The sequence below is a fragment of the Centrocercus urophasianus genome, unplaced genomic scaffold (assembly GCF_019232065.1).
Source record: "Centrocercus urophasianus isolate 14NV4802_14NV808 unplaced genomic scaffold, USGS_Curo_1.0 seq_10, whole genome shotgun sequence".
In the NCBI taxonomy this organism is placed as follows: domain Eukaryota; kingdom Metazoa; phylum Chordata; class Aves; order Galliformes; family Phasianidae; genus Centrocercus; species Centrocercus urophasianus.
Window position 1 is genome coordinate 100,529,656 of NW_024884142.1, and position 26,821 is coordinate 100,556,476.

Sequence of the window (26,821 nt, forward strand, 5' to 3'; positions counted from 1 at the left end):
TGACAGTTTTGCAAATGTCTATGCATAGAATCACAGAATTATTGAAAGGGTCCCTCAAAAGCCATTTGCTCCAACTCCCCTGCAATGATCAGGGTCACCTACAGCAGCTCCATCAGTGCTCAGGCCCCATCCAGCCTGATTTTGAATGTCTTCAAGGATGGGGCCTGCACAGCATCTCTTCAATCTCTTGAAGTTTTGCTTTTATCAGTAAGCAATAAGAACATTACAACTTACTTCCAGCGTATGTTATCTAAATCCATCACACTATTTACTTTTGTTTTCCAGAGGATTTTAAGAAGAATCTGATGCTGAGAATAGATTAAGAGGACTCAGGATGACGACAACAGTAGCGACAGATTACGACAACATTGAAATCCAGCAGCAGTACAGTGATGTCAACAACCGCTGGGATGTCGATGACTGGGACAATGAGAATAGTTCTGCTCGACTGTTTGAACGCTCTCGCATCAAGGCCCTCGCTGGTAAGTGCTCATCACAGAGGCAAAATTCTGATATACTATATGCAAGTGGAAGTGCAGGATAGTCTGTCTTCAGTGCTGTGCCTTGTTGGTAAACTAGAGCTGAAATTTTCCTGAGGACAAGTGCAGTTTGACTGAAAGATTTTTGATATTTATTCCTTTCGTTGACATCAGTAGGACGTGATGGTCTTACATTGTTTTTGAGGATGTGCTCATATATGATGTCTCATTTAAAAAAAAAAAGTAAAAATGCTAGAATCTTGTTTAATCTGTTCCTGAAACTACTCTGCTAGATTTTGCTGGCTGGTAAGTGCAGTATATGTAGTTGGAAGTATGACATTTCCAGTATTCTCTGAAGGTTCACATAGATAGCCATCTGTTTGATTCTGAATGGGCCCTTCAGAGGTGTTGGTGTTCTTTCAGTCAGACCAGGTGACTGCAGTGATACGACATAATTAACACTGATTTTCTCTGGCAAAAAATGACAACAGTGCATACCCTAATATAAGTTTCTGGGTATCAAAATTCCTGATGGATAAGATACCAGTAACTATTCCATCTTCCTATTAACTTCCCAAATAAATTGCTTGAAATGTCAATTCCAACCGATATCATTTAGTTTTTTAGAAGATGTATGTGCTTTTTTATGTTATAAATAAGCCCTTCTTTGTGTAAGAAATTCCTGGCACTTTTGAAATCTGATTTCACTGTAGTATTATATTTATAATATATTAATTATTAATATTTAGAGTATTTCACTATAGTTATATATTTAGAATTTTGAATTAGTAGCGTAATGCACATTTTATTACTCTCATCAGATATTAAATGTTTGGGCTGTGTGTTTACATTGTTTTGGTTGGTTGTCTGTGATTGGAAATGACATCAGTTTGCAAGAAAAGAAAACCTGAAGGATAACAAAATTCTGCTTCAAAATATCTCCATTTAGAGATGTTCAGAGCATCGCACCTGTCCTGCAATGGAGGAATGTGGGAGTTGGTGATGGTTGTTATTTAGTAACTGAAGCTGAAGCTATTATTTTTTTCCCCCAAGAAGCAGAGCTTCTGTAGTATGTGCTGTCATCTACTGAGTTACTCTCACGAGCAGAGAAATTAAATTTGAGCGGGTCTGCTTTTCCTTAAAACATCAGACTATTGCGTATGGACGTTGTACATTAACCAAATTTGTTTATGCAACAAGGAGATTATGTCATGTCCTCTCAGCTCTGAGGCATTGCCCTGCAAAGCAATTTTTATGCATTCTGTAAATGATTTCCTGACTCTTATGGTAGTGTGCCTACATTCCTGACCTCTGAACAAAATGCCTCGGTGGTGTGTGGGGCATACTGTGAGCATGGAAAGCGGCTCAAAATCTGCTGAGCTTTCCACTGCTGAAATTCTAGTTACAGAGTCTGTTTTAAACTCAACATTTTATAACAAGTTGAAGCAGGTTTATTAAGTTTGCTGTACTGAGACAAAGGTATCATGTGTTTAATCTGTGATTCCAATGAGACTGTCTGAAGCGTGGCGTACCCTTTCTCCTGTTCTTGCCAGCTGTGGGAATGCATTAGATGCAGAACACCTTTGTGTGCCAGGCTCAGGGCAGGATCAAATTTGGAGCTGAGTAACAGGGAAATGAAATAGTTCGTGCAGGTGGGCAAAGAGCAGATCGTGTAACCCTTGTTGAGGAAGTATCTGTATCAGCTTAATGGAACTGCTTGGGTGTGTGTTAGTTAGGCTTTCCTATCTTAAGAGGACTTGTTAAATACACAGCAGCTCATCCAGTGTGAATTTGCAGTTACAGGTAAAATGCAAGACTTGGGATGGGGCTGTGCCTAGTGGGGTCAAAAGTATCCTGATAGATTTTTATGAGGGGAGACTGGTGTAAACTAGCCTAAACCAAGAAGAATCTTGACCTGAGTTTTGTAGTGTGACCTCGTCTCAGGATAAACTGTGTTTCACTCCTGCAACGTTAGCAGGTGTGGGCTGTATTATGTTCTTGGTGTGTGGAAGTGCTTTGGTAGGAATCTCGCTCACAGGATTCAGGCCCCACATCTTGCTCTTACTGCTGTCTGTTGTTGCACTTAATTTTACAGCAAGCAAAGCTTCCCACCTGAGTAATGAATAATAAAGATGAAACTCTCACTTCAGGAGGTAATGCAAGGAAAGTACTTGAATTATTTAGTCAGCCTAGAACAAATACCAATTTCAAAGCAAATAATTTTGCTGAAGATTTGATTCAGAGCTATATATAACCATTGTCCTAGAGTATGATGCATTTTCTGTTTTATAACTTTATGCATGACTGTTTCAGTTTGATGTGCTTCCTGCCTGCAGTTCTCTACCCTTAGTGTTGGTAATACTGCGTGCTGCCAAAACATGCAGCATACTGCACTGCTGTAGCACTGCTTGAAATCCTAATGATGATGCAGGGAGAGAGGAATGAGGACGGGGTTGTGCTGCACGTTGCAGGTTGCAGTTACAGACTAAGCCGTGTTACTTCTTGTACCTTTCAACGTATGTCTTCTGGTGGATAATCTTTCCTTGTGTCTCCCCAGAAGGGCAGGTGCTTCCATGTTGTAAGCACTGGGGAATTGACTCTCAGCCTGGAGCTGGGGTACTAATTATTTTTCTCACTGTAGTCTTTGACCCTTTGAGACCGACTCCTTTTGAGGTGTCTTGTAATTCAGCTGCCTGTCACTGGATCAGACACAGTAATCACTGTGTGAAAGCCTGGGCTGTCTGTGCCGTCATTTCTTTAATGGGCAGATTTCACCACTGAGGCAGAAGTGGTCATGCACCATCTGCAGGGCCCAAAGTCTCTGAAGAACAACCAACTCCAGTCTGACTTAAAAGGACGGTGGTTCTTTTTATGTCACCAGCATCATCCAACACCCTGAGTCCCAAGGCAGCCATGTGAGACTGGCTATCTTCCGACAACAGCAGAGGTTTCTTTCCAGAGGTTATTCTTTCCAGAATTGACTGCCTGGTGATGTCCAGGTCTTTCTTTTAGTATGTCTTCTTTTTCTTTAACTAATTAGGCAAATCAAAGAAACGTCCCTGTCGTGCGTGTTCTGAAGCACACATTAGCATTATCTCCTTATCCTAGTATAAGAGGTTTCAAAATAAAAAGCTCTTTATTCCCCCGTTGATAAGATGCAGAGTATAACTGCCACAAGCATTATATGCTGCCTGACTATTGACTATGTATTCAGTGTGAAATTTTTTTGTTAGTGCTTTAGTTTAGTAATGCTTCTGTCCACATTCTTCATCAAGCTGTAAAATGCCTTTTCTGTAAAGCTTCCATCTTGTATTGATTCTAGTCTGCTGTAATTCAAATGAAACTTCCTTTACCTTAAAGGCCAAGGATGGAGAGCAGGTAAGCAAGAAGTGCGTTCTGAGCCAGAACTTGATATTCTGTTTGGCCTCATCTTCTAGCAGGATGGTGAAATATTTAAAGAGCAGTGCAGGAGATGGTGGTCAGAATAATCGATGGTCAGAACAATGTGTTGGAGAAAAGTTTAGTTAAAGCAGGTAGGATAAATAGTGATAGAGAAGCATTAATATCAGCACAGCAGCTAACTGATTATCAAAGAGGTCTGTACACTGCGAATACCGTAATGCTAATGATGGATTCTGTTTAAAACAAAGAAAATTGCCTTGGAACTCAGCTTTCAATCAGAATTCAGATTTGAAGATATACAACCAGATTGATTGCCATTCACGTTGAACTCACTCACTGTGCAACCAATATGGGAGAAGGGTAACTGATCCCTACTTTGTAAATTAAGAAACCCTACTGTAGGAAATCGTCTTTCACCTGTCCTTGTTCTCCTGGTTCTTCAGAAGGTCTTGCTGGAAGACCAGGTAATTCTACCTGCTCTGTAGAAGCCAAAAAGATATCATGTTTGTGCAAAATTCTTCATTCACAAACCTCAGGTGTTGGGTTTCGGCCATCAAGGACCATTAGCTAACAAGATTTGCTGTGCAGCACCTTGGCTCTCAGAGCTCTTAGGAAAGCCTATAGAAGCTGTTCAGTTGTTCAGCAGAATTTTTCACACTCCTTCTGGAACTGTGAGATTCAGGTGTGCCGTGCTCACCATCACAGGGATGATTTCAGGCAGTTTAAGAATTGCCCTCCAAAACTTTCCCTTTCTTCAGTTAGCTAATTCAGTATTAAAAAAAGTCTTCACTTTTCTGCTTTTCATTTGTATTGTCATCTGTGTTCGTCTGAGTGACCAGAAGGTCTGTGACTGTCTGGTATATCAGAGCTGTCTGGTACATGGATAAAAAATAGTTTCAAAGTTGATGAAATAACAGAGGCGTATCTCCTTAGGGCAGAGCAGGGGACACTGTATGTTCCTTTTACAGCTCCTAGCTTACTGTGCATAGCTCAGGGCACTTGATAATTTTGCACTTCATGGTGTTCATGAGCCTCATAGAGGAATACAGGTAAAAAGACTGCTCTTGGAGTAGAGCTTTCCTTAGTTAGCCCTCTTATGCAGAGAAAATAGGATTGTAATTCATGCCAGCAACTTAGATTCTCAAGAAGCAAAAAGAGAAAGCTGCTGAAATTGTTCTGAAGTTACATTGTTGAAATGTTTCCTTTGTAGAATAGAGGAATACCTGTTTCTTGAGGATTAAGGAAAGGTGAAGAAAAGCTGTGCTAGGTCTCACGTCTGAGACCTGTTAGCCCTATCCTCAACCATTCCCCCAACAGCACCGGCGCAGAAAGTCAGCAAAAACAAAACCCCCAGAAAGGGAAGCTGCTGTGCACCTGCTGCCCTGCTGTCCAGCATCTCTCTTTTAGCAGAGTTGTTACTGCTTCGACTGAGAGAGGAATTCTGTGCAGCCAGAATGAAGTTTTAGGTCTCGGGGTTTTTTGTTGTTGTTGTTTTGTTTTCAGATGAAAAGTGATGTTTTGGCTTTTAAGATAATACGTGTTTTTGTTTATTTTTTTGGCTTTGAAGGAAGGAGTGTGCTGGGAATCAGCTCTTGCAATATGTTTCATAAATATCTGAGGTATCTAGCATTTGAAAATCAACTCTCTGATTTTACCAAGGGGTGTTTAAGGAAAGGGAAACCTGCATCATACTGATTCCTATCAATAGTGTGGAAAGTTGGGAGGTCAAGTCTGCAGGGCATGTGCAGGGTTCAGCTGAAACAGAAATAACCATGCAGCAATGAAACCGCAGATGCATCTCCTCAGCATGGGCCTGGATAGTGTTGGTTTTAGACATGGTTTTAAGTCCAGGTTTAAGCAGCCAAAGTGCATACTTTTAAAAATCTGATTTTGCTCAGAAGTTGATGAAATTATTTCACCAAAAGCTTTTACAAGTGTGGACATCACCCAGTGCTTTCCTTCCGGATTTTGTCTGGAGCAGTTCCTCAGCTGGAGTTCCTGAGCTGCTGTACTTTACCAGAATCTGTGGGAGGCTCATGTTGAGAGCAGGAGTAACGTTTTTCATATTACGTGTTGTGTAGACATGAAGGGGGAAAGTGTGGTGCTGCTGAAGCTGCTGTAGTTAGCATGTCACTGCAGTGCTGCCTGTGCCTACTGGTGAGCACCGTGCTTTTCTCATAAAGCAAGGAAAGCTTAGCCCATCTGTCACTGGTGATCAATGCATTTGCTCTTGAAGTTGCTTGTGGAGGATTTTTCTGAAACAAATCACAAGAAAAAAAAAACAACCCAACAGATAATCAATAATATTTTGTTCGTAGCACTTTAATTTTAAAGATCATGAATAGACCAATTTCTGCCTGTGAAGGCATCATTTTGTCCACGCAACATAAAATTACTTTCAAATGAACAACTTGATTCAGTGATATCCCATCAAAAATGTAATCAAGTATAAGGACCATTTGTATCTCACTGCTATAGTAATATGATTTTGGTATCCGTTCTGCATAGTTTGAAGTTTTCTTCTCTCTCTGAATCAATGGGTAGTGTACAAACAATGTGGAGATATTAACCAGATCTTTGCAAACTGACCAGGTACCAGATCCATGGGCCAGTGGAGCTGCCTGAGCGTGGAGCTAGGCTTGTGAAGAAAGTTGTGCTGAGTGTAATTTGTGAATTATCTGGAATCATACATGCTTGTCTACTTGATGAATGGTATTTGTGATTGCATGGTAACAGAGTGATGCATGAAACTGATTGCATCCTTGTGAATAACTGATCCAGCAGACCTTGCTCAGGCAGAACGAGTGAAACTGGAAAATGGGCGTTGAGCTGCTTAGGGCTGGGGGTGGAAAAGGAGCACTTGCTGGCAGCCTCACAGTGTGGAAAGTCTGACAGCTGCAATCATTTTACATCTCTGATTACATTCTTTCAAGACTAGGCAATATCCAGTCAGAGATGCACTCGGGAGAACCTAGCATCTCGCCGGTGAATGAGGCTGTTCTGACTGATCTCTGAATCCCAGTAAGTCCTTGGACGAGAGCACAGGTGGTACAGTTTCTTGTGGACATCTGCAGATGTATGCCAGACATGTATTCACAGAAGTCTGATTCTGTGCTAAGGTCAGCAATGCAGTAATTTGGCAAAATAAGGTAGAAGAACATTTTTGTAGTAAATGTAGGACATCTGACAAAGTACTGCAGTTGAGAAGTGATGAAATAATAAAAAGCCGTCTGGACTTAAAGAGGAAACCTGATGTATGTATGCTGTGTGTGTTCATATGCATATCTACTTTTAGGATCTTACCAATGAAAATACCTGTGAGGGGAATCCTGAAAGCACGGGTAAATCTGCTCTGTCATACCTTGGTGTTGGACTCGTGGTCTCTGTGCTAACCTTCATGCTGTGCTTCCTTACATGCACTGATTTCTAGGTGTGTTGCTTAACTCCCACACTGGCACGGCACAGCTCTCTCCTGTCTGTTGTAGTTTTCATCATCCATTCATCACCACAGCATTGGGGAAGAGTAAAAGCACCAGGGGATTTGCTTTTGGCTGCTTGCAGAGATGGGATGAGTGAGGTGCAGCGTTCTGCGGCAACATCCAATGAGCAAGGAAAGGCAGGGTAGGCTTTGTGGAATCAAACGCTGCCTACTCCAGCTGCTTAAAGAGAGGAAGCAGCCTCACTGTGAGATGCATTCTCCATAGTGAGAGCTGAGCCAGGAGCAACAGCAGAGCTGGGGCAGAGGTTGGTGGTTTGGGAGACCAACCAACCAGCTTGTCAGTTGGTACAGATTGGCATTTTCCTGCTGGCTTCTGTGAGACCACACTGACTTCCATCAGCTGGGAATCTAACCCATAATGGCCACCACAGGAAACCTGATCATTATAGTCTTTATAGTCTTAATCTTTGCTGTTGGAATCAATGCTTTGGAGATACTTCATACAGAGAAACCACGGGGTAACTGTTAACGACCCTTCACTGAACTAATGTGATTGTTCTGTTTATTTTGCTGCATCGTCTTATTGGAAAGGATTTCTCTCTTAAAGAAATTGTGTGCCAATAATGGCCATGTCACTTCTTTAATTTGTGATTTTAGCAGGGATGAGCTTGGTTGTGGATGCACTTCAGAAATGAGTCATGAATCTACAATGTAATAGATGTCTTTCCACAAAAGATGTGTATGCAGAAAAGAGTGTTCTTGTCTTACATCCTAACCAGCAATGTCTCTGTGTTTATTTTATTTATTCAGCCAAATCTGCAATGTGCCGTGCATTTTTCCTTCTATCTGTTGCTTGGATACTGCATGAAAGCACTCCCTGAAGTATAAATAATGTCTAACAGAGCATACTGCAAAGCAAAATGCAGTACAGGATTAAAAGATGTTTACTAATTTCTGTTAACCTTGGAGTTCTTCTAATGGAGAAAGATTAGTGATGAAATCATCCCCTCGGATCAGAGCTTTGATTCATATCTTGAAGTAATATCCTGGAGAGATATAAACCCAGATTGCCTTGATGGGAAGAGGCAGAATGAATAGGAACAGAGGCAGAGACTGGACTAGCACAGAGGATGAAAATTTGCTTCTGAGTGGCACTTTTTCAGCTTGTAGCATTCTTCCTATTAGCTTTGATCTCTTTCAGTGTGCAGTGCCAACACTTTTTTTCCCCCCAATCACTTTGTATCTGTATGTTGCACAATGTGGATTTTTTTTAAATTTTGTTTTACTTTCTTTAAATGTTATTAAGCCTTTGGGGTGGATGTATGTTGTACACAGCAGCTCTTGTACATGTGGGAGAATGAAACGTGGCTTGTGGAATAATAACGTTCTGTCAGACAATTAGTATTTAGTCAGTTGATCATGAAACTTTTTTTCTTTGCAATGACAGGCAGTCGCCAGATGATGAAATGTGGGTGAGATTTGCTCTTGAAAGAAGTGTTTCATTTGTGTTGACTCTAGAAACAAAGCTTTCAGCTCGTAGTTCTGCATCTGGGATTAAAAACAAACAACACCAACAAGAACACAACTTCCAAACTTCTTTTTCTAACATCTTTCCGTTTTCTCCCCAGTTTATTTTGAAAGAACTATAGGAACAGCTCATGCCTGTACCTATGCTGTTCTGGAGCTTTGTTGCTTAGGTATAAGAGGAGCTCAGGTTCTTTATGGAGCTCAGTTAGGTTCAGAGGTTTCTAGTTTAGAGGCTCGAGTTTCTCCGGTTACGGAACAGGCAGAGCAGAAAGGTGCCTTCTTATTTCTTTCCCCTGAACTTATCACCTACGAAGTGGCTGGTCACTGTTAGGATATATTTACAAGCATTAATACAGCCTCCCTGCTTTCCCTACTATATATGGGAAGCAGGGGAAATGGTAGAAATAAATCATCTGGCTTATGGAGATTTATAAAGATCAGTGTGTCCTGCTTATTGTTTTCACCCTGTTTTCATTTGGCTCAGTAGCTACAGAAGATTGAATTTGCATGCCTGAGTGATTATGGTGCAGCAACAGTGCATCTCCTCCTCTGTTTGTGGTCTAATTCTGGGGGGGAAAAAAAAGAAAACAGGACAAGTGGAAGAAAAGATCAAGGAGCGGTGAAACACTTTCTTCTCCCTACATATAAACGTGGGTGCAATTCAGTCAGAGAAGGAGAGGGGTTGAGGATTGAGGAGAGGCAATAGAAACATCACCTTTTAAAATAGCATGCTGAAACTTCTTCTCTGGAATCAAATCGAGAAGTGGTTTCACACCAAAATTTCAGAGAAAATGAGTATCTTAACTGCATGATTGTGTGCCATGCTTGATTTTAATAGACTTTTTAGAAGAGTTATTCGTCTAAGTCAGGTAGCAAACTGAGTTCATTCTGTGGGCCAAGGAAAACCTGTAAGTGTCATTTTTGGGGTACTTCAGGGGTTCTTCCCTGCTTTGATATGGGAAGCAGTACAACTCAGAAAAAGCCATTTAGTCTGGAATACACACCAAGAGAAGCCACGGTCTTTTCCAGACACGAAATACTAGAATAGCTCTTCTCTGCAGGCTTTTCTGGCAAGTGTTCCACTGCTGCGCTTAGCAAGGACACGCTCTTGCAAAAGTCATGTCAACTTTCCTGTTCATCTGGGAGTTGTGAAAACTGTTCACGCTGAAACACGAAACCAGGTGGAACTGACCCAGTTTCAGTAGTAGGTTGACATTATGGGCAGATCTGTCAGTTTTCCCGAAGGGTTTGAGCCGCCTTTGTCACCGCATGCAGGTTCATCCTGAGCCCAGGTCTGTGCCAGGGGCCAGAGCTGAGCTGCTGCAGGCCTACCGGGCCTGGCCGGAGGGAAGTGTGTGCAGGTCCTTTAGTGACAGCAGTCTCTGCGGTCTCCTGCTTTTCAGTCTGCCCCTTTCCCTTCCACTGCGATGCCCTTGGCTCTCCCAGACGTATCAGGAAGGCACTTTGAGGAAGATTCTGTTTGCCACTGACCTAAAACTCCCTTTAAACAGAAGAATTAAATTGCAGTTCTGACATGGAAGCATTACGGACGAGAAGCTCTGTTTAGTTTGTGTTCAGTTGACCTTCTGAGATAGTTGCCAAGTGTCCCAGGGAATGACAAGTTGGTAAGAGGAGCAGACCTGCTCTGCCTGTACCTGCAGTGGTACAAAATGAAGTTGGCACAGCGACTCGTGCTCTGTGTGTGGGCTGCTCCTCTGCGTTCCAGCAGCTTGTGTGTGAACTGCAGGGAAGGCAGCTAACTCCTCAGGATTTTTCTTATGCAAATTGTCAAATGTGATAAAAATAAGTATTTCCAGAACAATCCACAGCGAAAAAAAAATAATATCTTTTTTTACTGGACCTATTGCATATGTAAGGAGAGATTCTCCTTTTACTGTGCAGACTGAGGTATTGGCAAGAGGAGTGAAGAAAGGCAAATGTGATGGGAGTTTTCAGTTCTTAACTGTGGCCTTAGAGGTGCTGTGTAAGAACTTCAGCCCCTCTCAAGAGAGAATCAAATGTTATATAGATTTTGTGGCATTTTAGATTAATAAATCATCCTTTTTATCTTGCAATATTTTTTCTAGTTAGTCGTCACACAGAGAATTTAGAAGAGCAAATAAGAGTAAGAAGGAAAGACGAGGGTGATGATTAACCAGATTTGTAATTATTGTAAGCTCTGGTGTGCACTCTGCTTTCCATTAGAAAGATAATTGTCTTTCGTGAAGTTGTAAAATCACATCTTTGTTTCAGAACACAACAGTGTAAAGCTTGCATTTGTTTTATAGTACCCAGGGAACATTTTGTGAATTACCTTCTTGGTTTTTCACATCTGCAATAAATGAATGTATTTTGTGGGTGGGCCTGTTTGGATATTGTGTCCACCGCAAACATTGCCTTCACTGTCAACCCTGTAAAGCCAGCCAGTACTGGCTGACTTTATTGGTGGAAAACAGCACGGAGTGATGGCTGGATGAGGTTATCAGGCAATTTCTAGCGACGTGCTGCCAACCCAGCAGTTATTTTCTGCAGAAGAGTTATGAACTGGATCCTTAGCCTCGAAATTAGAATTTTTTGTCTGTACTTCTTTTGAGAATATGTTAAAGGTTTGGGTTTTCTTTTGGCTGAGAAAAGTGGTGGTTTGGTTAAACCTTAGAAACATTGATAGAGATTTGAGTGGCAATTTTGCCAGATTTAATGTCAGTTATTTTCCATAGAATTGCTTTGTGATAAAAGCAACAATTCAGCAGCAGTTCTGTATAAAAACGGATCCTGGGTCAGATCCTTTTTGTTCTGGGGAAAGCACCTGCCTCCAGATGTTGCTTCTACATTCCTGTTACTGTAATCAACCTCTTGTTCTCCTTGAGGCTTTGCAAAGCTCTAATCACATCAACTAAGTCACACTTTGCATTACTGCATGTATTTATGGCTAAGTGGATAATCACTTGTGCTTTTATTTAATAACTCCTAACGAGTGCACAAGTTATGCAGGCCATCATTACCAGTCGTGCACCATGGGAGAGGTACAATTCAAGGAATACAAGCAGAAACTTGTATTTCAGAGCTGTAAGAGGAAAGTGGGAGCAGAATTTAAGAAAAGAAATCCCTGCTTGATTACTAGAAGTTAACACATGATTTCCCCCTTAGTTTTCTCCAACACTGCAATCAGTGATGAATTGCACCGTGGACAATTTCAAGCTGGGTTGATTTGATAAGCAGTGGCCTGAGTGTGACTTAAGTTATCCTATTTATGGCCTTTAAAGTATTAATTCCACTCCATAACAAATAATCTAATTAGCATTGTCAAGGGCTTAGTCAAAGAGAAGAAAGAGAATGAGTGAAAACTAGGTATACAAAAGGGCCTTGTGCATGTGAGAACCTTGTAATTGATTCAGTGCTTTGCTACAAACAGCAGTAAACTGGTCGCAGGGTCACTAATTTGGAATCAACAGCAAATGACTGTATGAGGTCTGATGTTACCCAAATAAAAATGGGCCCGTTTTTAAGAAATTGCTACATACAGTTGTGTAGAGTTTCACAAATACAGGCAGGTCCCCATTTCGCTTTGCTCTTGTACTGAATTAATACCAACCTGTTAAGTGGAGCCTTCAAAATGTCCACAGGAGGCCCAGCAGAGTGTAAGTAACGCTCTGGCAGATGAGTCGGCAGCACCCGGTGATTGGGGCCATCCCAAGGAGCTGATATCATCATTACTGAAGTCTGTCACATCTGTTGCTTGGGGACCTGTTGTTCAGCCCACATGCCAACCTGGATGGTAGATAAAATGAGGTCAGAATTTCACAGTGACTGATGCTGAGTTTTCCATGGCATCCTAGCATCCCTGTGTCAGATCTTGAAGAAACTATACTCAGTTCCAGCACAAATTCTTCCTTTTCCTTTAGCTTTTCCTTTGTTTGTGGTATAGCTTACACTGCTTATCCTTGCTTCATTTCCTTCACTTTTTCATGTAGCACTGTGTGCAGGCCAGAACTGGGGGAAGGAACAAAAATGCTCAAAATCCAACTTTTGTTCAGTATTTCTTGGGAATTGTAGGCTTACCACATCGAGCTGTCCCACAGGGGATGATCTGAGGAGTGAATTCATGCATGTGTTGTTAATGTTTTACGGCAGGGTGGGGAATGTCACTCTGTGTTTTATATGGGTCAAAGCCAGATGACTATTTTTGCTTTTTAATGTTTCATTTTTTGTAACATTTTATTTTTCAATATTTCTGATAATGGCCATGTGCTTTGTTGTGTCCCCTGCCAAAGGCGCTGGGGAAGCTTTCAGCTGGGGAAGAGCTTCTGGCTCCTGATTTATGGCCTTAATGATGTTAAAAACACTCCAGCTCTCCTGTCACTCTCTTGGACCTTATGGCTGATTCACATAGCAACACCTGTTTGCTCAAGGTGGGACAGCAGTCAGCCGATACGCCTGCAGGTAGGACCTGGCTGCCTGCCTGCTCTCGAAGGGAAGGGTTTCCTTTAATTATGACATAGGTCAGACATTGCAGGCAAAACTGCCATTGGTAGAAAGCTGCAGGAAAAAATTTGCAGCCGAAATGAGCCTGTCCTCATGCCCTTGGAGCTGTGGAGGAGTCTGCAGTTGTCTATGACCAGCTCTGTTTCCCCTTGTCCCCCTCCCCCCTCCTGGAAGTCAGGTGGCTGGCAGCTCTCTGCACAGCTCTGCGCTGGGGACAGCTGGCTGCACAGGGATTAGCAGGGGAAGGTTTAGCAGGAACACGGGGCTCACCGTGCCAGCACCAGCACATTGTTGTCCCTGCAGCAGCATCCTGCCTGCAGCAGCAGCGAGTACAGGTGCTTCCTCAAATCTCCTTGTGCTTATTTGGGGGCACAAGCCTGCAGCACCTCGTTCCATTGTATGGCAGTGTTCCATCTGTAGACGGTCACTTTCTTCTCTGGGCAGCTGAATGGGCTTTGGGTAGTACTGAAAAGGTTGGAGGCCAGCTTTCAAAAAGACCAAAATGCTTTAGGCTCTACTTGAGGCCTACTGTAGCACCAAAAGTCTCATCTAAACACAGCTATACTGTTATAGAGGGGTTCACTGAAAGATGCTGGCAGAAGCCCTTCTCCATCAATACAGTAAGGAGCTCTGGGATGGGAGTTAGGTTTTTGTTTTAAGCAAACCAGTGTAGTTAAAGGCTGTAAATATTTTAAGTGTATTTATGGCTTTGGGAGCGATGTGCCAGGCACTTTCAGCAGACTGTGGATTTATTATTTTTTTGGAAACCCCAGATTCAGCTGGGAAGTGCTGCCTTCGTCCCTTCTCCCTGAATTCACGCCGCTCACAGCCGGACCTCTCTCTTCTTGTTCCCACTCTCCCTCCTTGTTCCCTGTCCGTCGGTGCCACCCACTCGCCTTTCCAGCTCGCACCTCTCTGGAGCCAGGGCTGCAATCAGCCCGTGGGTGCTTTGCCCACAGAAATTGTCCTCAGAAATTACTATCTGACTAAAAACTTGTGAAACTGCAGCATCAAAACAAAGGCAACATTTTGAAACATTTAAGGAGGAGATGGAGTGGGAGGAGAAGAGAACATTGATTCAGTTGGGAAGGAATTTGGAAATGCAAGAAATGAAAAAAGAAAACGTTCGCGTGAATGTTTTAGCAGTTCTAAAAACAAATGGGCAAACGATGCAGATTTAGAATATAAATGCAGAACTGACCTTTTCATTTCACTCTTGTGTGTGAGTGAGGGAAGGAGCTCACGGCCCCAAGGGAAAGCTGACCCATCCTAAAGCCAACTCCAGGAGCTGCACTCCAGCAGGCAGAGCGAGCACCTGCACTCACGTGCACGGGACGTGTCAACATCTTCCACGTTGGCAGCGACATGAAATTGAGCGAAAGGAACTGGCTGCTTACAGAACCCCTTCACAAAGGTTTCGTTTGTACCCAGCATGCTGGGGAGCACGTTTTTCTGAGTCCTCTCCTCGCCCGCTGCTAAATACTGAATGAGTGCTTCTGTGCGCGTGTTGCTTTTTCAAGCGAACGGTATTGAAAATAAATGAAGAGAAGTGCCCTCCTTTTCAAGCGATAGTAATCTGAGACTTTTCCGTTACATGAGGCTCTCCACAGAAGCGTGTAATTCCACCAGCTTTGTTTAGGAAGACTTGTGCGGTGCAGCGGGGCGCGGGCAGCCATCCCGCACGCGGCCCTCGGCTTGGGTGCTGCCGCCGCGCCGGGCGCTTCCAGCGGAAGGAGCCTCCCCGGCGTCCCACCGCCAGCCCCGCTCTTCCCCAGCTCCACCGCCCCTTCGCCCTTGGTACAGCCTACGTTTCCTCCACCGTGTGTCGTATGGTAATCGAGTGACATCAGCCTCCGCCCGGGCGGCTGCTGATTATATTACAAACCAGCCGTAAGGTCTGAGGTGTGCGCGGCTCCTGGGAGCGCTGCTGGGACGGCTGCGCATGGCTCCGGGCTGAAACGCAAGTTCGCTTTTCTTTAGGTTAGTTTCACTGGAGCTGGGCGTTTGAAACCGAATTGAAGCGCTGTAGTGGAGCAGAGAAAAAAAAAAACAGAGCAACCACCACCAAAAAAACTCTTCCTGGTGCTTTAAGTTTGAATCTGTTACAGAAAACGTGCCGCCAACCCACACCGCTGGATTTTGAACCGGAGCTGCTATTTGCTCGGGGCTCAGTGAGAGCGTTTTCTCAGGGACCGAAGCCAAACTTCAGAGGAAGCTGGGATTTACCTGGATGTGGGGTAGAGAAACCCGTGGTTTCTTTATGCTGCAGTTCATCGTATCCCTGTGTTACCTGTAAATGGAATTACAGAAATCAACCAGTATGCCTGGGCCGTTGTCCCCAGGATACGCAGCTCAGGTGCCCTATAACTATAATCAGTTAGAAGGAAGATTCAAGCAGTTACAAGGTAAGCCCGTGCTGTTTTGTGTGTTTGTTGTTGCTTTTTTCTTGCTTTTGTAAGTGTTGCTACGATATGATCCCAGTAATATGTTAGCCTGGGCTTGTTCTCCTTGCAGGGAGGCAGGAACGATACAGAGTCCAAAAACAGTGCTACAGCACAAAGCTGTGTGTGCTTTTAAGAGCCACTGTGTGACTTTTATCCTTCTGAAGGTGTCCTCGGTCTCACACAGCGGTGCAGTGCAGTCCAACTGTGAGCACTCAGCATTACAGATGAGAAGCAGCCCCGACCAAGTCAGTCGGAACAATGAGAGGGAGAGTGAGGAAGTGGTCTTTCTGTTTGTTTTCGCCTTAAATGAGAGATAGTCCTAACTGTGGATATTAGTCGTGAAATCTAGGCTTTGTTTGGGTGCAGTGCAGCAGCTCTAACTGCCTGTGTACCTCCTGTAAAGAAGAAAAGGTAGCTTGACTTTTTCAAACCAAGGGTAGTTGCATCATTTCCAAACAAAATGCCTTGCTCATGTTGATAGTAGATTACTCTGAAAGCTTTTGCATACTTTAATGTTCCCAGCTTCCTTCATTTTTTACCACTTTACTTTTAGACAGAGGCAGTGTTCTGCAGTGTCTTCCCATTAAATTCTCTATTTATGTGAGAAGAGAAATCAGCTATTGCCTTTGGGAAATGGATGTGCTTGATAGAGGCTAGGCCTCTGATCTGGGCTGGAAACCCAGATTGCTCGTGCTGCAGTGGAGCAGGATTGTGCCCAGTGCATCTCTGCTTTGGGCACAGGAATATCAACACCACTGTTTCTGTGCAAGGCAGTTCTCAGGAATGAATGAGCTCTGGCAGTGCAGTTCAGAATCAATCAGAATTCTTAACCAAAACCAAACATCCTCCTCCTCCGTAGCCATGTGACTGTAAATAATCCCGGAGCAGCCCAAGCACAGTGAAGTTCATCCCTTCTGAGCATGTTTCTTATTTCACGCTGATCTGTACCACAAGTGTGGTCCTGTGGCTCCTGTTGGAGAAGGAGGAAGAGCCTTGGTTAGCTTGAAGAATGTTCCCAGTTGTTGGCTTAAGGAGGGAGGCAAGAAAATCTTTCATTCATAGTACTTTGTTTATCTTGTAAACTGGCTCACAGTAATGGCTGCGTTCTGGATGCAATAAGATAAAATGACAGCATTTTAAGAGCTGATAACTGAGACATTCCTCAGGCAAGCATGGAAAGTCCAGGCTCCAAACTTACGCATGAGGGAATACATACATTAGAGGTTTTATCTTGGATATCTGTCAGATCTTAGGCTGCGGTACTGCTTAAAAATGAGCGAGGTAAGCTTGCAGCACGGGGGGAGAACTAGTGGCTCCCACCTCTTTCTGTGCTGGTGAAGGTAGCAGCCAGAAGAAGGCAGATTTTATCATTTTCAGGTCACTGCTTCAGGAATCCATTATCTGCATGTTTACATGACGTTGAAAGAAGAAAGCAAACCGCAGTGTTGAAAGCACAGAAAGTGAGTTTACCCTGCAGTGGAATGCAGTGTTGACTTTGGGGGGGAAGACTGCAATACTCCTCTTAAATTTACGGCAGTTTCCTGTAATGAAGAAGATAACACACTGTGTTCTGAAAGCATAAGGAGGGACTTTGCATTAGACCATCCCTAGCTGTTTATTCACGTTGCAGAGGGTAGACAGGCTTGAAAACGAGTGCTGACGATGATCTCCTACAGGGTGGAGCTTAAGTACAGGAAATGTTTTAAATTATGCACTAGATACTCCATGAAATGCTAAATAACCGTGCAAAATATTTCGTGCTGCAAAGGGAGTGGCCCGACTGCTGACAAAGGTGTCTTTCCTTGGATTAATAGCTCTCTCTTTGAGGAATAGCTGAAAGCCATTATTTGGGAGTTGTAGACCCTTCGAGTGACTTTTGTGTACTTGCTGGAAGCTCCAGTGAGACTGCAGGGCACTTGTGGCACTGCAGACTGCTCGGTGCCAGACCCAGCAAGGGTGAGCTGAATACGTGTATAGTACTCTTGAACTGCAGTTTTATCATCGACTGGAAGGCGTACAAGCAAATAAGATCAAGTCACTCTGATTCCTGAGGTAGAGGGTTGGGTGGGTTTGGCACGGAGTTTTGCTTCGAAGGAAAAAGAAGCTGGGAGACAACGAGTTCTGCCCCCAAATGCTGAACGAATCCTGGTAAGCAAGTTAGCCTGGCAGGACAAAGGAAATTCAGATGCAAATTCAAATGACCACTTAGGCACTCTTACATTCCACCTCTGTTAAGTGCCTTGAAGTGGTGATTTTTATGGAAACTTAAGAAACTTGGCTGCGGTGACAGAGCCTTCTGAGCAGATTTTCCAGCCTGCACCTGGAGTTGCTTTGCAGAGATCCCTACTCCCATACGCTCTGGGGAGGGCAGAGAGGAAAGATGCAGCAGAAGATGCCGATACAAATGGATCTGAGGATCGAGGCTGCTTTGTGTTTAAAAAAACCCCTGAAGTCTTATGTGGAGATGATGCAAATAGTGGAGGTGCCTATTAAAGTGGCTGTGACTGGAGGAGGAAAACTAGATCATCTCCAGGACTTCTGAGCATACTTAGTCCTTGTGAAAATGTCAGTGCAGGTGTGAGAGGAAAAATGCTTCAGCAAGTCCTGTTGTCTTCAGTAAGCTTTGTCAGTTCTGATTATAGTTAGTTCACCCTGTCCTGGAATGATAGGTGAGAGATGGTATCAGTGGTTGCAATCGTTTAAACCTAGGCGTGGAGTTTTGGTTCTCACAGGCAGTTGTTCAGTAAAAAGAGATCTGGAGTAGGGCTGCCATAGCTCTGCAAGTAAAGACAGGACCCCAAAGCTTGTTTGTGGAAAACGTATTGCCATGTTGCTTATGCAGGACATGGCAGTGTAGAAATTCATCCTGTTCAGCTGAGCAATTACATGACAGGCGTAACAGATAAGTTATAACTGTAAACCAAGACATCACCTGTGGTGCATTAACACTGCAGGATCCTGTGGCTTGGCGGGGATGTGGAGTTGGCAGGAAGAGGTTAATGCAAGTCAGGAATTTGGAAGTAGATCCCCGCAGCTGCATCACCTTCCCCAGCAAGGGCAGAGAGTGCTGGTGCTACAGGAGAGCAGCTCTCATCGCTGCACACGGACTCCTTCTCACCTAGCTAACGGGGCAGCGTGGTGTTCATCAACACTGCTGGCACTCAGCAGTGCCTTTACCAGCTCCTGTGGTGTAACTGGGAAGTTGGGTCACAGCTCTAGGAGTGTGCCAGAGGTGCAAGATTTCCTGTGGTAATTACAGATTGAAATCCTGGGGGAGGGACGTGAGCTACATTTGTGCTCCTGGTAAACCTCCAGAGGAAGGCCGGCTCCCAGTGGAGCTCTGTGCTGTGCCGTGCAATATGTTCTGATGTGTCAGGTTTTTTTAATGTTGCATTTCAGATAGGAAATACCATTTCTTGTCTGCAAGAGTCTCGTCCCCGTTTCCCTGCCTATGCCCAGGGGGATCGGGAGCTACCACTGAGATGTGACCGGTGAGCTGAAGGACCAGGCCTCGGCTGGGGCGGTGAAATCTGCTCTGCTCAGGATCCTCCGGAGTTATGTGGGTGCCCTTTGAAAAGACACTTTCAACAGTTGCGTTCTTTGCTGCAAGATTTACGTGTTAGAGGATTTCACAGTCGCTTGCTAGCAGTGACCTGCATAGCTACAGGCAGCAATTGCTGAAGGATGTCCTACTTTGTCTACCAAATTGGTCACTGGCATTTCTTGTCATGGTAATTTTCCCTAAAGGGGAAAAGGAGGAAAGGCTTAATTTCAGATGAAATGTGTCTGGTTTACATGCTTTTTTCTCCCCTCTCAGACCTATTTGAATTGCAAATATGTTCTTGTTCCTGTGGCATATTTTGCTTGATTTTTCTGCTGTCTGCAACCCTTCCAAAATCTTCGTGTCACATCCTAGTTCAGTCTTCTGTTTTCAGAGAACACAGAGGCACAAGCTGAACTGTTGGAAGGGCTGTCAGAAATGCAAAGGATTACATGACCTCGAATGCGTTTCTGTGTCAGCTGGGCCCTTACTCTTTCTGTCATAAAGTAGTTCTGCAGACCTATTTGAATGCTGGACTCAGTTTGGGGGCATTTTAGCTATCTATGACTTAGAAGTTGGCTGAATAGTGGTCAAAGTCTCCTTTGTCTAGAAATGTTTCAAGCAGACACTTGTTTGGAAACGGATATAAAAAGTGTTCTTGCCTACCAATGGAGTGTATAGTTTTGGGATGTAACTTAGAGGAAATGACCGGGTGAGTGTTGTAATTAACATCTCCAGGTTCTCCATTGAGAGGCAAATCACTTGTTAGGAATTGTATTTTGTTCTTGTCACTTTCATTCCCTTCCATTGGATAGGGACTGCTGAAATCAGCATGGTCAGAAGTGAAAGCCATGTTTTAGTGGCCATCTTTGTTGCTGGTTAATTTTGTAACATGTAGACCATCTTATTTTGCTCCCACACTTCTGTAACTTTGGCTCAGGCGACAGAAAGCAAGCTCACATGAAAGGATCTGGAATAGGGTCTGTGAAGGCTAAGCTGAAAAACACCCAGGAAATAAAAACGTTTGAACACTTCACTCTCATTATTTTCCAGTCATGATATTAAAGCCAAAATAAATGTGAGATTTTTAGGAAAACTTTACAGAAAGTTCGTGCCAGAAGTTTTCTTTTAGAATGAATGTGGAGAAATCCAGTCTAAGATGTTAGTGCTGCCTGCTTTCCATTTTACAGGGTGTACAGGGCAGCATGGCAACTCCATTACTGCTAGATAAAGTGCTGCTGCGGCTCAAGGTTAGCTGAATGAGGGCTAAGGTGTTACTGTTAGAGACACACCGAGATTTGATAATATCCCAGGTTCTGAAGAGAATGGCTGTGTCCTCATTCTGGAAGTTCTGAATTCTTTATGGCGTCTTCAAACTTTTGAGCAGTTTCTCATTTTTGTTGTAGGTTTTATGCTTGTGAAGTTGTAGAGGGCAAATTTAAACAGCGCACGGTAGAGTATTTCTGTTAATGCGGTCAGTAATGATAGAGTTGAAAAAGTAAATGTTTAAATTGGATTTGGCTCCTGACTGAAATAACTGTGAAAACTCACAGCTCGGAGCTGTTGCTTCAGGTTTGTGTGGTAGTCTCCTCAGTTTCTGATTGTTTACAATGTTAGTTTTTATCTGTTTGGATAAAGAACTTTGTTTTCAGCCAAACTCCAGCTCTGGAAAATAGTGGAAATTTTTGTATTATTTTCTTCTAAGTTGATTGCTGTGCACCTTTGTGGCTCTGATATTATGAAGTAAACAAAGCTTGTAAGCAGATATTGTCACACGTGACTGTCAGGTGATCTTTGAATACCACGGGGGCCACTGGTTGCCTTCTGGAATGGTAAGGTGATCTGTGGGCTGTAAGGCCCGGAGCTCTGCACATCTGGAGACACTGCGACTTGTTCTCGTGTGGGAACTGGCTTTTGTGTTGCTGCACTGGCTGCCTCCGCTATGCTGAGTGCCACAGAGAATCCTGAGGTACCTTAGGCACGTTGTAATCACACAGGAGTGTCCAAGTCCAAATATTTCTTTTGTCCAGGAGCCCCATTCAAATTGATTACACTTTTTGCCAGTGACTTCTGTGGAAAGAGAGACGGTAAAGAAGAATGTAGGTGGTGGTGAAAGGGTCATAAAGAGCCAGACTGATAGGCTTTCATTCCTCAGCTCTTTCTCAAATCTGTGTTGTGATTTCCTCCTTTTTCTTCTTTTCTTTTCATCTTTGCTTTCTGTTGGATGCATGCTTTGACTGTGAAAATGGATGAAATGCTAGCTGAGCCAAGGAGAAATGCCGAAGAAAATCAAGTTGCAGCTTTGCAGCTGACAAAATCCGAGTTTCCTATTTCCTGCAGTAAGCTGCTCTTCTGTGATATCATAGTGCAGGACATCAGGTTTGGGCAGGTATAAGTACTCCTCAAGCTCAGATTCTGTCTTTTCTGGGAGAAGTTGCTGTAATGTTATGAGGATGTTGATTTGAGCCAATTCATTGAAAGAGTATTTGATTGCCAACAACTCTGAAGGTCTTTCTGTTCCTGTTTCAGTAGAATGAAGAAGTATTAAGTATTAATAGTGGAGTATGGTAATGTTGGTTTTTCATTATGTGAAAACGAATTTTCTTTATTAGATGGACAGGTTTGGGAAAACTGCTAGGCCAAATTCTGGAAACAAGTCTCTCTTTAAAAGCTGCAGTGAAAGAGAGAATAAAAGAAATAAGGGTTTAGAACCTACTTTTCTCTTCCCACAGGAAAACAAATATGGGATTTCTTTTGGAGGTTAGTGCTGGAGGTGGGCAGGTGGCAGGCTGCTTCCCATCCAGATGGAGGGACATAAAGACTCCAGAGATGGAAAGTTAGCTACTAGGTGTTAGCAAGCAGCTCCCCTCCCAGCGTGAAATGTGTTGGCTATTGCTGAGCAGAAGGTCATAGAGTCCTGGAATGGCTTGGGTTGGAGGGGACCTTGAGGATCATCTTGTTGCAGCCTCCTGTGTGGGAATGTCACTGGGGGGCAGGCTGCAGAAGGGATAGGCTGGCATGCAGGGTCCTGTGCTTCCCTGCAGCAGAGCAGGAGGGCTTTTCTCCTGATGTGGTTTTCAACATGGCATCCTGTTCCCATACTAAATGGAGCTGGATTAGCACCCAAAGGAGTTCTGGCCTTAAGGTCCTCTGCAATACCCCGAGTGCGGTTACGGAGGGCATGCAAGGACAGTCCAACATTGCTGGTCACTCTTAAAAAAGCATAGAGCAGAATCCTTGAATTTCTTTCAGAGGAGAAAACACAAGCGGGACGGTGACCACTCATGCTTGTGACTTTGATGTGGAGCCTGAGGTCACGGTGGCTGGGAGAGCCCACATTAACACAAAGCCCTTGTGCACTTGCTGCTGGAACGCGGGTATCCCGGGCTGAGAGCCTCCTTTGTTGAAGGGGAACAACTGTAGCCAAACTAATATTAACCGCTCTCCCCGACCGGGCTGAATGCCCCACTGTTTCACTTAGAAAGAAGCTGAAAGAAAAAGGCCCTTCAGTTTTCGGGGAGAGCAGTGCAGCTGAACAGACGCGCATGGACAAATTGTGGCATAGTCTAGAGGCCATGTTCATGGCTTCTCAAAGGTCTTGTGAAAGGTCTGACATTAGCAAGCCGCCTTTTCATGAGATAGCTGGGAATGTAGATATAATGCCATGTTCAGTCAAGCTGGGTTTGTTCATAAACATTAGGAACTGGAAGTCTCGGAAGCATGGCCTGAGTTATGTGTACATGGTGAGTTGCTCACGGGTCAGTCCTCTATTTGATATGTGCCCTGGTAGAATAGTCAGTCCTGCACAGCAAAACTGTATCGAGGTCAGGGAGGAAGGCCGCAAATACGATTTCTCCTTTGGAAGTTTTGTGTATTTCCTGTGTAAGCAAACAGAAGTAGTATGATCCCAGATGGCACTGCACAGAAATCACGTTTGTTGTTGCTTGCAGAAAGTGCCACTGCCTTGGTGATTGTGACAATGGCAAACATACCGGAGGGCTGCTTTGGGTTTGGGTGGCTGGCTTTTTTGTTAGGGATTTTCTCATGTCTGTTTTGGTTCTGTCAGAATGGAGTTTTTAGGTAGAATCCCTAGGGAATTAGGAGCAAAAGAGACGCTGAGCAGTGCGGTGCCAAGGTACAGCAATTAACTGCATTACCTCCGCACTCTGTTCACAAACAAGGGGTGCCCTCATGTCTGTGAGGATTCAGCAAAACAGTGAAACAGTGCCCTGTTGCGAAGAGATTAAGAGTCTGAACAAAAGAAATGCTGGCTGCCCAGATTTTGCTCAGTAAAAGCCCTCTGCTTTAAGAAAGATATCTAAATGTATCTCGAGGGCTTGGCAGGCATTCCAGAAATCTGCAGAGCCCGCTTCTCTGTTCTGAGCCCCACTGAGGGTAACGAAGCTGCTCCCTCGTTCTTAGATAACTCCTCTGTGGGTTCAGCTTCCAAGCTGACATCGTCTGTTGGGTTCAGACTTCCTCTTCCCCTCACGAAAAAACACCAAGAGTCCAGTTCTCGCTGTTTGTTGTGCCCGAGCAGTGTTTCCACGTTTTTGAATATGATTTGTTTCCAGGAAGAACAGGAGAGTGATAATAGGGCTGTCTCATCCGCAGTCTGATAACTATAGTTTGTTTTGGGTAATTATTAATTCTGCATCTCGTTTAATATCTTTCCATGGTTATCTCCAGGGAAACTGACTTACTCTGGTAGTGCAACTGCCCTTTCTTCAGGGTGTGTTCCTCCTTTCAGCCTTTCCACTTCGCCTGGCAATATAATGAAAGTGACTGCTCTGAAATTGCGGATGTGACTGTACTTTGACTGCATGAGTAATAGTCGTTATGGAGTGACAGTTCTGTACTGCTCTGAGTGCACAAGGGAGGTGTCTAGAAACGGTGGTTTGGTCCTGAACTTCTGACCTCTGCCCTGTTCTTGTGTGCTGGGGAGCTAACCCTACCTTTAAGTGCACAGCATCACAAGCAGATTAAAGAAAGAGAAGGCCAGGCCCAGAGTACTCAGCATGTCTTAAGTTAGATCAGTGAGGGATGGCTGATTGAGGCTCCACTCTTGAGCCCGAAGTCAGAGGGAAGGGTATCAGTAAATATTTTATCCACAATGGTGGGGATCACATTTGCTTCCTTAGAGGTGAGTTGCACCCCTTCCTTCTTTGCGCTCCCCACCAATTTCACTCACCTGACAGATGTGAGCTGTACTTTGTCCCCATGGTCTTACCTGGTGACAAGTGGTATTTTGCTCCCAGCACAAGAAAGCCATTGCAGAAAATTGGCAATACCTCTAGGCTATTCCCCAGCAGTGCCCCAGGTGACATCCTGGCCAGAGTCCCTTCCACGTGTGCGCTTGGTGACCCAGCAGCTTCTAACAGATGCTTGTGCAAGACATGGTTGGTTGTGCCTGTTGCTGCAGTCCTCATGCAAGCGATTCACAGCAGAAACTTGAGGCTGTGGCACATTTTGTTCCACAAATCCGTTGCTGCTCATGTATTATTGAATCCTCTTCTCTCTCCACGCCTCCTTTCCCTCCAAATAAACTAAATAAAATAAATAACGATGCCTGATAGGATATATTATGAAGTCCCCACGGGCATGTGATGGGTGCCTTCCAGAGGGGTGGAGCACAGAGCTGTGCTGTGTTCTGGGCTGGCTGTGCTGCAAGGACCAGCACCTGCCTCTTGTAGCAGCACAAAGCAGCAGCCAAGAAGGGATTTTTCCTCTCTTTGTTTTGCCTGAGCGACTGAAATGTCACTGTGTGACTTCTGCAGCACCTGGTCACAGGCTGTCCTCCACCTCTTCTCCATTCTCCATGAGTGTTGCCCATTGCAGTTGTTTCTTAGGGAGAGTTTTCAGCTGTACACATGAGCTACCTAATGCCGGAGCACCTTCTTGGGTTTGGAGCCATGCACGTCAGCTCTCCAGTTTAGCACCTGTTGCCAAGTTTAAATACAATTCTGTGGCACCAGCTGCAGATCACTTTAGGTTCAGATGTGTTCGTGGTGCTTTTTCTTGTGCGTTTGAGTGAAGTTGAAACGTGCTTGTACATTTGGAGATCTGGAAAACACTGTGCTGGTTTGGGAATGCACAAATAAGGTGCATGCAATCTGCATAAGATGCCGTTGATGCTTTTTCACGTTCTGTAGTCCTTGTGTCTTGCTGGATTTCAGTGAGTTTCCTGCCTTTATATTAGTTGCATTATTTCACAACTGCCTGTGTATACCTGCATCTCTGTGCAGTTTGCCTATGAAGGTGCATAGGATTATTTTTGGGCCGCACAGCAGTGTATTTTTGGGGAGGAAGAGGCCAGACAGAAGAGCCCACTGCAGTGCGTTGAAGGCCATTTGGTCATTTGGGGTGTTTGGTGCTTCTTCCATTGATGGCGCTGGGCTGATAATGTTTAGCAGTTAAATGGTGCTAAAAAATTAAAGGAAGTGAAGGGAAATTATTAGGAGATAACCTACACAGAAGCTGCACCTTTGTACCCATGCAGAGCGTTTCAGTTTGCCTAGTCAGTGCATTGCACAATCCAGAACAACTCACGAGTCCACTGTAAGACTAGAAAAACAAGTGATGTTTCTGAACGAAGATGCATATTTAAGATGTTCAAAGCAAAATTTTACTCGACTAATTCCTCCAAATTTGCGTCACTTTTTAGATCTCGGAGATCATCTAGATTTTCAAACAGAGGGAGTTTTTGCATTTTGCTGCTATTGCTTTGAAAGTTATTCTATGGGCAAATTATACTGTGCTTTATGTATCTTTTCTTCCCCCTGCTCTCGCACGACTCCAAAGACTAACATGATTTTGCTTAAACATGCCCCATTGTTCCACCAAAGCAAATCAGTAAAGGACCTTTGGATCGGAATCAAACAAGCTGGCAGGAAAATTCTGAGGTGAGGAATTAAAATTTATGTGCAGCTTTGTACCTCAGAAGTCACAAGAAAGCAAGTATGGCACGAAAAGACAGATTCTTATTTTCTTAATTAACGTGTGGATTTGTTAAAGAAGAGCTTTAATATATGGAGTGGCTGACTGGAGTGTATGTTTGTGTTGAAGCTGAGGTTCCATTTTCTGGAGCTTTACAGGTGAAGGCACAAGTTCTGCTGTTCTCAAACAACAACCCCAGGACTCAGCAGGAGCTCTGCATGATGGGTTTGCAGATTAGAGCAAGAGAAGATTAGGGGTTTTTCCTCTAATGCTTCTTATTAGCAGTTTGTTTTAAATCTCATTAGATTTCATTCATTTTTAAAACTCCTTTCTTAGAAACAACTGCACGTTATAAATACCATTGGTTCCTTCAGTGGCACAGCAATTGTCGCTGTAATTTACCCTGTCTTTATGGGTGTCAGGCCTCCACTTTCCTTGTGGGGGTGCCTCTGGGATTTGAGCTTAGCTCTCCATGGAGCATGCTGAGCCATGGCCTGGCTTAGCTGTGCCACTGCTGCTTTCCTTCAGAGCCCGTCAGTGCAGCGCAGTGCGGCTGCCTCTGTGCTACAGC

General features: G+C 44.0%; 1 protein-coding gene and 1 long non-coding RNA gene across 4 annotated transcripts in view; one reads left to right on the forward strand and one right to left on the reverse strand.

Moving 5' to 3' along the window:
- The first annotated feature begins 291 nt into the window (after window positions 1-291).
- The window catches only part of SPTBN1 (spectrin beta, non-erythrocytic 1), an 89,336-nt gene continuing 62,806 nt past the window's right edge, over window positions 292-26,821 (forward strand). The window contains exons 1-2 of one of the 3 annotated variants that reach the window (XM_042829093.1): window positions 15,292-15,309; window positions 15,438-15,734. In XM_042829093.1, coding sequence (XP_042685027.1) covers window positions 15,626-15,734 — 109 coding nt within the window. In that variant the 5' untranslated portion in view covers window positions 15,292-15,309; window positions 15,438-15,625. Of the gene's footprint in view, window positions 483-15,212; window positions 15,735-26,821 lie in introns of those variants that run through there. The other 2 variants (XM_042828929.1, XM_042829006.1) reach the window with 2 other exon arrangements.
- On the reverse strand, window positions 6,183-15,029 carry LOC122165929. The gene is made up of 3 exons (XR_006170636.1): window positions 14,531-15,029; window positions 12,440-12,615; window positions 6,183-10,348 (listed from the first exon to the last, which is right to left on the reverse strand). It is a non-coding gene; the product is annotated as an uncharacterized LOC122165929 (long non-coding RNA).